The sequence below is a fragment of the Arachis duranensis genome, chromosome 5, assembly GCF_000817695.3.
Source record: "Arachis duranensis cultivar V14167 chromosome 5, aradu.V14167.gnm2.J7QH, whole genome shotgun sequence".
NCBI classification, from domain to species: Eukaryota; Viridiplantae; Streptophyta; class Magnoliopsida; order Fabales; family Fabaceae; genus Arachis; species Arachis duranensis.
In genome coordinates this window covers 15,105,802-15,116,305 of record NC_029776.3, presented here as the reverse complement: position 1 = coordinate 15,116,305, position 10,504 = coordinate 15,105,802, and the positions used below count along the sequence as shown (strand labels likewise).

At 37.9% G+C, this 10,504-nt stretch overlaps 2 protein-coding genes across 2 annotated transcripts; one reads left to right on the top strand and one right to left on the bottom strand.

The window, feature by feature from the left end:
• Positions 1 to 2,826: 2,826 nt before the first annotated feature.
• Positions 2,827 to 3,277, bottom strand: LOC110280977 (uncharacterized). Its single transcript, XM_021142301.2, has 2 exons — positions 3,128 to 3,277; positions 2,827 to 3,054 (listed from the first exon to the last, which is right to left on the bottom strand). Exons 1-2 carry the CDS (start codon positions 3,275 to 3,277, stop codon positions 2,827 to 2,829), a joined length of 378 nt encoding a protein of 125 aa, XP_020997960.1.
• A 382-nt stretch (positions 3,278 to 3,659) lies between these two features.
• On the top strand, positions 3,660 to 10,226 carry LOC107488316 (protein SPA1-RELATED 2). Its single transcript, XM_016109043.3, has 8 exons — positions 3,660 to 3,946; positions 4,043 to 5,578; positions 5,862 to 6,019; positions 6,271 to 7,090; positions 7,777 to 7,923; positions 8,458 to 8,775; positions 9,040 to 9,099; positions 9,364 to 10,226. The coding sequence occupies exons 2-8, from the start codon at positions 4,130 to 4,132 to the stop codon at positions 9,553 to 9,555; spliced, it is 3,144 nt and encodes a 1,047-aa protein (XP_015964529.1). The 5' UTR covers positions 3,660 to 3,946; positions 4,043 to 4,129; the 3' UTR covers positions 9,556 to 10,226.
• Positions 10,227 to 10,504: the final 278 nt, after the last annotated feature.

Below are 10,504 nucleotides of genomic sequence, written 5' to 3'. Positions count from 1 at the left end.
CTACATAGAGCTTGCCATGGAAGGAACCTGCGTGTGAGAAGAAGATCTCAAGGAAGAGTTGAAATCAGAGGACAAAGCATCTCCAAAACTCCAACATATTTCCTAGTGCTGCAAATCAAAGTAACATTGTTCCCTCTTTTATCAATTCCAATAATTTCACTTTTAATCCAAATAATCCTATTAACATCCTGACTAAGATCAATAAAATAAATATTGATTGCTTCAAACCAATAATCTCTGTGGATTCGACCCTTACTCACGTAAGGTATTACTTGGACGACCCAGTACACTTGCTGGTCAGTTGAACGGAATTGTGCCCACTCATACCAAAAATCCTAAGTTCCACAATCCTACAATAAATATATTGATGCTATATTGATGTGATCACAATTTCGTCCACCAGACATCTGTTTGCTTACAAGTGCAAAGATTCCCTGAACTTGATAATGAGGTAGCCTCATCACAGACCAGCTGCTGTATCTTTCAGAGGATCTATATCTGCTTGGAAGCATGCAAGCAGAGCTTCAACCATTGTAGGAGCTTTATTGGTCTAGACGGCTGTTTTTTGAAGACACCACAGGGGGGACAACTGCTCACTGCCATTGGTTGGGATCCAAACGACCAAATGCTGCCCATTGCCTATGCAGTTGTAAAGGCCGAGACAAGGACTCATGGACTTGGTTCCTTAGTCATCTTGCAACTGATATTGGTGTTGAGAAGATGGGAAGAATTACTTTTATGTCTGACCAGCAGAAAGTAAGCAAGCCTAAACCGAATTTAACTTATGTACATTGACACAATGAATTACTATATCTCAAGTATCAATGACTATTTGGTCCTCTATTTTCTGCTTGCAGGGTTTGTTGCCAGTATACGATGCTGTTATACCAGGTGTGGAGAATCGATTCTGTGTGAGGCACCTATACAGCAATTTCAGAAAACGGTTTCCAGGGTTACAATTGAAGCAACTAATGTGGAGGTGTGCTAAGGCGACTCACTGGAGGGACTGGGAGAAGAACATGGCCGAACTGAAAGCTGTGAATCAGGAAGCCTATAGGTACCTAATTGCTACCCCCCTAGGTATTGGTCTAGATCTAGGTTTACCTATAATTCTAAAGTAGATACACTGGTTAACAATATGTCTGAGAGCTTTAATGCGGCCATAGTTGATGCTAGAGAGAAACCTATACTAACAATGTTAGAGGAGATCCGGGTTAAACTGATGACTAGGTGGGCAGAGAATAGGGAGTTGGCTCAGAAGTATGCAGGGACAATCTTACCTAGGATTAGAATCAAGTTGGAGAGGAGGTCTAGATCTGCTGGTGACTGGCGTCCATATTGGTCTGCTGCTCAGAAATATGAGGTTATGAATGGGTTAGATAAGTTTATTGTTGACTTAGGATCCTCTGAGTGCTCTTGTAGAAGGTGGCAGTTGAGTGGAATACCTTGTGTCTATGCAATTGGTTGCATCAAGTTCAAAGGGCTTCAGTTGGAACCTTATGTGGCTGACTGTTACAAGAGAGAAGCATACTTGAGGTGCTACGAGGCAGTAATTCACCCATTGAACGGCCCTGACCTATGGGAGATTACACCACATCCTGATGTAATGCCTCCCCCATACAGAAGGCCTAGTCACAGGCCAGTCAAAAAAAGGAAGCTAGCTGCTGGAGATGAAGAACAGAGCAGCCGCACTCACATGTCCAGGAAGGGGGAGAAACAGAGGTGCTCTATATGTGGTGTTGTTGGACATAATAAAAGCAGATGCCCTAAACCTATTGAGAATGAGGTATATTGATTAAATTTTTTTACATTGCATGTCTGAGAATTTTTAACTCAGCCTTATGTTCTTCTGCAAATGTTTCATAGGCCCAAAATTCCAAGAAACAAAGCAAGGGCAACCAATCCAGGGGAAGCAACAACTCTATCCCTCCAGCTGCTAAGGGAGAAAAGAAAAGTGCATCTACACAGCCCACTCCCAAGCTCACTGTCAAGAGAAAAGTTGCTTCAGCAACACAGCCAACAAGCTCAGCCCAGTCCAACACTATAGCACCACCAAAAAGGCCTAGAGGCAGGCCCAAGGGGACCTCGAAGCCCACACCTTCAGCCCAACCTGATCCACCAACTTCATCATCACAACCAACCTCCACTGTTCTTCCAGCATTTCAGCCATCCTTTGCCACATCTTCAAGCCAACCCACTAGGCACTACTCTGTTAGCTTTACTGGAGGACCTCATGTTTCTCCCAGGAAACTGAAGTTAATGGCAAAGTTGCTTCCAAGAAAATGGGGATTGCTTTAGGGAAATGACAACACTTAACATGTTGATTTATTTTGTTTTAAGTTTGTGTTAAGCTTCTGGTTAATCCAGTGTGGTTGTACTGAAATATTGGCTTATATTTTGTTGCTTTTTGTTGCTTATATTTTGTCTTTGTGCTACTATTGGTTGTAGTGAAATATTGGCTTGTTGCTAGCCAATCCTTTTGATGGTTAGGTTGTTTTGAGTTAAGTTTCTATTAAGGTTCTGGTAATGTTAAACACTATGCTTATTATGTATTAGGTTGTTACCATTTTAATGTCAAACACTTTAGGTTGTTACCATTTTAATGACACTGTTATCTTATTGTTCAGTTATGGAAATCATGTTTTGCCAAGAAAAACTTTCACTCTCATTTCAATATCCAACCATGCTTACAAGACAGTCATATTACATCTTCAAATACATTCAACATACCACAATCAAGAACCCCCCTAATACATAAACCCCAGCCAGACCAATTCACCACCAAAAACAATAGCAGAATATACCTACACATGTTTCATACCAGGTTCAACGGAATGAGACACTGTTGCGTTGCTTTAGACCAACTCTGCAACAGCAAACATACAAACCCAACCCACCCAAAAACCCTAACACTGCAACGAACTTCAGCTTCCACTCCGCCAATTTAGTTCTTGATTTCATCATCGAAAGCTTCTTCCTTAACCTAGCAATTTCTGAATACTCCACCTCTGTATCTGGATTTGCCCAACGAAAAAAATTGCAGCCTTCTTGCACCTGCACATACCCACAGAGATCACCATCCCTTCCAATACCCAGAAGACCCAATTCAGCGAAAAAGTAAACAAACCTCAAAGTAGACACAACCCCAAAATCTGCGACCTGGATTCTCCTTAGTCCCCGAGATTCGCAACACCGGCTTCTCACTATGAGAACAAAGTAGCAGCTTACCTTGTGACAAAGATGGGATTCGAGACGAGGTTGAGCTTCGTGCAGCCATGGCTGTCTCTCTCCAGCAGGTCCTCACGGTGAGCTCTGCAACAATGGCTTCCACGCTACTTTATCCTTTCCTCCTTTCAATTCAATGTATCATTATTAAACTTTTCCTTTCATTTTAATTTCCTATATATACATATATACATTTATTATTATTTTCGATGATCATAATTGCCTCATAACGACACAAGAGTATTTACGTCCGAAAATATTATAAATGACAATTTTAAATTTAAATGCGATTTTAAGGACGATTTTAAATCAAAATATATATCGGGGACGGGTTCGATTCCGACCCTCAACGTGAGGACCAAAACAATACGTATCTCTTTTCTAAATGCATTTGATCTAGTATGATTGCGAATTTACGATTTAGGAACCCAATAATGAAGCCCATCCCTGATCCCTTTGCACCGTTATCATTCATCCTCCACATCATCATGATGCTGAGCTGAGACCACCCTGTTCCTCTTCCTATTGCTTCTGTACCTGACTAGACTTCCCTTCCTTTTCATCACACACCAAACGCAACCATTTCCCCCTTTTCGAAATTACAACCCCTCTCTTCTCTTCCTCAATTTCCCCTTCTTTTTATTCCATCACTTTACCGTCACCCCTCTCTCTCTCGATTCATCCTTTCATTTCGCCGGTCATTCAAATCTGCAAATAGCGTGTTCGTACTCTATCCGTCTTTTGTGATTTTTAATGCTGATTAGTTACTGTTATCTGCTTTATTAAATGCGTGGCGTTTGCAAAATTCATGTGACAGATTGAGGCGGCATACGGATAGGGTAAGTGTTAATTTCGAGGATTATGGAACGACGAGGCGTGATTGAATGAAGCTAAAGGCTTAGGTATGGATGAAGAATTGGTTGCTGGGCCCACAGAATTAGAGATTGACGAGGATTCAGAGCACCAGGGCAAAGAAGATAGGTATGCGTTAAACACAAAAATCTTAAAATCTCAAGAAATCCCTAGAGCTGTTAAGGGGGAATATGATGAACTCGTACAAGGTAAAAACGTTGCAGAAGCATCACAGCATCCGCATCAAAGCCTTTTTAGGGATGTTGAAGAATTAACTGTGAAAAGTTACAATGGTTCTACTTTGGATATTGGTACATCCAGCAACCGACAGCAGATTTATAATAATAAGCAGAATCGTTGGCTGAATCTTTCTCAGGTAGGGAGCCATTCAGGGCTTGGAAACGCTGTCCAGGAGGATGCTGATGCTGCTGGGTCCACATCTTTTGCACAGCTACTAGCTAGAAAATCACTCAGTGATGGTCACACCAATGTTATTGAACGCTTGGAAGATTATGAGAATAAAGAGATTGCAGCTGATGTTCATGGACAAATTCGGACGAAAATTATATCCAATTCTGGATTTGCTGAGTATTTCATTAAAAGTACCTTGAAGGGTAAGGGTATCATATGTAGAGGTCCATCTTCTGATGTGCTCGCCGTTCAGTCTAGAGATAAAAATCAGATGAAGACTGGCACTGATACTGATCAGAAACCAAGGAAGACCGCCATTGATATCGGTGAGAATAAGATGAAAGCTGGCATTGGTACAGATCAGTATCAGAAGACTGGCAGCGATAGTCCGTGGAAGTCTACCATATCGGCAAGCTGTGATTCCATAACTGCAAAGTGTCCTTCTTATAGTAGTTCTGTGCATAGACCAGGAGGATTTGGCTATGGTGGTGTAACTTTGAGAGAATGGTTGAAATGTGAACAACACAAAGCAAGCAAAGTGGAGTGTTTGAATTTATTTAGAAAGATTGTGGATTTAGTGGATGATTCTCACTCTCAGGGAACTGCATTGAACAACCTATATCCATCTTACATAAAATTATTACCATCAAACCAAGTCTTGCACATCGGGTTACCTATACAAGAGCAGATGTCAGATAGTGTTGTGAATTCTGAAGTTCTTCACTTAAATGAATCTTTAAGTAGTAAAAGGCTGTCAGAGCAAGTAACATTTCCTTCTCATGACATGGTGTCAAAGAAACAAAAATTTAATGAAGGTGTGAGAATATCTGGGAGTGATTCATGTCTTGAAAATGCCAGTGATAGAAAAGCCCGTACAGTTGGATCACAGGATTATTGCAATGAATATGAAGAGGATATCCAATATTCCAAATATAATATTAGGAGGATGTCTAGCGTCCCTCGCGTATCCAGTGCAGGTCGGTCACTGTTATCTTTAGGTGAAAAATTGGAAGAAAAATGGTATGCAAGTCCTGAGGGGGGATGCACAACATCATCAAATATCTACTGCTTAGGTGTCCTCCTTTTTGAGGTGGGTAGACTAGCCAGTGATTCTCATTCATTTATTTAGATGCAATTTTCATATGTTCATTTTGATTTTTATTCCTTATATGTAGACGAGTTCCTAAATATCAAAGGCATTATAAAACCTGCTTCCATGTATAAATGTTGGGACTGAATTTTGCCTTCCTTTTTTCTTCTTTTTTAATCTTATTAAAAAAAAATGAAATGGCCTTATATGGTTTTCAATCAACTCTTTATAGCCTAATTAAACATCAAATTGGAGCTGATTATATTTAGGTCTATTCTTTCAGTTACTCGGCCATTTTGACTCTGAAAGAGCTCGAATTGCAGCAATGTCTGATCTTCAACATAGGATTCTTCCTCCGGTTTTCCTTTCAGAAAATCCTAAGGAAGCTGGCTTTTGTCTCTGGTTGCTGCATCCGGAACCGTCATCACGTCCAACAACTAGGTAATACTGAAATCTTTTCCATCATAATTAAGGCCAGATTTGATTTGAACACATCATATGTATAATATCTTTTGATAAAGATTTGGAAAATATTTGTCATCATAAGTCTCATCAATTATTTTTCATGTATCATCATTACATTAGTTGCTTGTTTCAGTTAAATATGCTGCTATTCCTTGAAATATGGAACTCAAACCCGAGTGATGTACTATTATATGATTCCCTAAGGTTTTTTTTATGTTGCATAACAGGGAAATCCTACAATCTGAAGTGATCAATGGATTGCACGAGTTGTATAATGAGGAGTTGTCATCAAATATTGAACAAGATGATGTAGAATCAGAACTGTTACTGCATTTCCTTGCCTCGTTGAAAGAGAAGAGGCAGAAGGATGCCTCCAAATTAGTAGAAGAAATTAAGTGTTTGGAATCAGATATTGAGGAGGTGGAGAGGAGGCATGACTCTTCGGATCCATCTGACTCACTGAATAATTACTCTTGTCAGAGAAAGATTGGAGAGGAACCTCTTAGTTTAGAAATGCTAAACTCAGTATCCATAATGTCCAATTCAAATGATTTAAGATTGTTGAGAAATATGTGTCATCTTGAAAGTGCTTACTTCTCCTTGAGATCCAAAGTTAGGCCCTATGAAACAGATGCTGCAACTCACCCTTATAATAATTTACTAAGATGCCGTGAGAACTGGCATGTGGCACAAAAAGGTGGGGAACATGCTGAAAAGAAAGATTCTTTAGGAACCTTCTTTGATGGTTTGTGCAAGTATGCACGTTATAGCAAGTTTGAAGTACGGGGTGTACTTAGAAATGCAGATTTTAATAATCCTGCAAATGTAATATGCTCTCTGAGCTTTGATCGGGATGGAGATTACTTTGCTTCCGCTGGAATATCCAAGAAAATAAAAGTCTTTGATTTTAATGCACTTTGCAATGACTCTATTGATATCCATTATCCTGTATTTGAGATGTCAAATGGATCGAAGCTCAGCTGTGTTTGCTGGAATAACTATATCAAGAACTATCTTGCCTCCACAGACTATGATGGTGTAGTGAAGGTATTTTTTGCATTTGAGATGAGACACCATTTTAAATTATTGTTTCATGATTGGAAGACCTTTTTTTCCCCAGTATCAATCAGTTACTTATGTGGAATAGATGTATTTCTGTCTAAAAATACAATGGTTTACCTAAAAGGGTTTACTTTCTTTCAATTTTTCGCCTGGAATTTCTGGGCTAAGACTGGTGGTCTTATTTGGAACCTGGCATCTATCTAAACTGCCATGACTTTATCAGTAAAGATGTTGGTTTCAGTAATTCTTCATGTTGCTCCTGATCAATTTTAATCTGAAGATTTTAGGGATGTCTGTTTCCAGACATATCTTAAATAGTACTCTAGGAAGCATTGAAACTGGTAGTAGAAATGAATATATTGTGATACATGTATGCAGATACAATTCTTAATTTGTTGAATTTAGTAGAACAGGAATACATTGTTTCCGTTTTATTATCTTGATTGTGTGTGGGGTAGCAGGAGCTTTTTATGCTGTGTCCGACATGACTGAATCATAACCAGAATTTCTTTGTATTATTGAAGTGCATTTGCTTTCTACATGGTTCTAGGCCAGCCTAGCTTGTGCTATGTGATTATTTAGCATCAAAATAGAGATTGTGAACATTGCTTGTTTACTTAAATTTGTAAATCCATGAATTCATTGCATTACATAATTGAATCCATTTGTAGCTATGGGATGCTAGCACAGGTCAAGTGTTCTCTCAGTTAACTGAACATGAGAAAAGGGCATGGTCTGTTGATTTTTCTCCAGTATGCCCAACAAAGTTAGCCAGTGGAAGTGATGATTGCTCTGTCAAACTGTGGAACATCAATGAGGTAAGCTTTATTACACATATGCATGTAAGCATGTGGATAAGCAGATTGAAAATAAATACTTCTTTCCTATTTTGAAAAATGGAAATTAACAATGAAAAGATTGAAAACATTGCAATACGAATGTTCCTTTCTTTTTGAGATCTTGTTGCATTTCTTACCCGAAAATAAGATGAATAAATATCAAAATCATGATTTGAAAAATTTTCCATTGAAAACTGGTTTGTTGTGACTTGCGAGGTTTCTTTTCTCATACCAGGATGAAATTGGATTCAAACAAATTAATGTTTTACTTTTCCAGTTTGCATGGAGAACTCTGTGGTTAAATATCTGTTTTTTTTTTTTTCTTTTCTATTTTGGGGAGGGGGTTGGGGGTGACCATCACCTTCTACAATCTACATTGCATTATACTTTTTTACATCTCATTATTACTACACTTTATCTTAAGATACTGTTAAAATAATAATAATTATAAGTTACACTATTTTCTCCCTATAACACATGAAGTGCTAAATATAATACAAAATCATTTTACAGAGAAACTCTCTAGGCACAATCGGGAATGTTGCTAATGTCTGCTGTGTTCAATTCTCTGCTCATTCTTCTCACTTGCTGGCTTTTGGATCTGCCGATTACTCTACATATTGCTTTGATATTCGCAATCTTAGAAGTCCCTGGTGTGTATTGGCTGGGCATCGTAAAGCTGTGAGCTATGTCAAATTTTTAGACTCTGGAACACTTGTTTCTGCATCTACTGATAATACATTAAAGATCTGGGATCTCAGTAAAACCTCTCCTGTGGTTCCATCTGCCAGTGCTTGCACCCTAACGTTGTCAGGGCATACTAATGAGAAGGTTTGTTTAAATTACACCACTAGATCTAATTGATTTGTCTTTGTGAACTATTTAAACCTTTTGACCTAAATTTTCACTTATTTGGGTGTTACATGGAGCATCAGTGTGTGGTTGACAAACCTCAGTAGAAAAATTAAATTTACCAAATTCTGATTGCCGTTGGACAAAACAATTCATTCACTGATACAATAAATTGATGAATAGCTCATGTGTCCAAATATTGACCTAAATTGGTTGGCTGAAATCTTCGCCCTTATTTGACAGAATTTTGTGGGTTTGTCGGTTGCTGATGGATATATTGCATGTGGTTCAGAAACAAATGAGGTATGTATTATTTTCCGTTAGAAAGGCTACTTGTGTCGTTCAACTTATTGAAAATGAATGTCTTCCTTCAATTAGGATTTTCATGTAAATCCTATTATGCAACTTGTTAATTCACGGATTTTGTGAAGAACTGAAGATATTTTCGACTTGAAATATTATATTTTATATTATTGAAAGTACTTTAACAAGAACTGTGAGAATAAGGGAAGTAGACTTAATTTATATAACTGGTAGCATAACACCTTTTTTCTCATTTTTTGGCAGGTTTACTCCTACTATAAATCGCTTCCCATGCCAATCACTTCGCACAAGTTTGGGTCTATTGATCCCATATCTGGTAAGGATACTGATGATGACAATGGCCAGTTTGTTTCAAGTGTGTGCTGGAAAGGGAATTCGGACATGCTTATTGCAGCAAATTCAAGTGGATGTATAAAAGTGTTGCAGATGATTTAAAGGAAAGTTAGCCTTTGATGATTGCTCTCTTACAGCTTGCTCCGAAGTTTTGTCCCTGCTGCTCAAGCCGATGCCTTCAATGACTTGAGGAACGCGTCCAAAGTTCTTCTGAGATATTGAGCTCGGGTTCACAATTTGATGTGGAAGGGATTGAATTTCCCCATAACTGGATGGAGAAGCTGATCTGCTATCTAATTCCAGGTCTTGGGTTCATCTTGATGAGGAAACTCGGGGTTTCATAATTTCACATCGTCAAATGGGAAAGGCCAGTTAAATATTGAATGATCAATCTTTAAAAGCGGATCCAACATGAAAAAGAAAAAGACTTCAGAACTGGAAGGCCGGGTGCTGAGTTTCTTCTAAAGCTAAAGAATGTACCATGTTGTCTGCAAATTGCTTATTGGAGCCTTTGTAAATTGCATTGCGGTCCTTTACAGCTTTACAGGCTTGTAGGAATAAATGATTGTTTATCATCAAAACATAAAAGCTGCTTCATTACCATGAAAGGAAAGCATCCCCAGAATTTCAATTGTAACCCAACCAGTGGCGGCCTCAGCACCCCTCCTCCAGCGGTTGTATATATATTAAAGTAGCATAGACCGACATGATGATATCTCAAATAGAAATAAGTTTCATATATATAAGGTTTAATGATGGAGTTGCTAAACTAACTAGATTTTTTCGGTTTAAAAATTTGTAGTTGAGTTTTTACTTTTTATACGAGATAAAAATTTGTAATTGAATTTTTTTTATTGTTATTTTTCAGAAAAAATACAATAAATTTTGAAGATTTTGTTAAAATATTTCATAAATTATTCTACATCAAATATTAAAAGGAATATTTTAAAATATTCTGTATTTTTAACAAAAAATAATTTAAGAGGATCTAATTGAAATTTTTTATTTAATACAAAAATTTAATTTAATTTTTTAAATTATAAAAATTTAA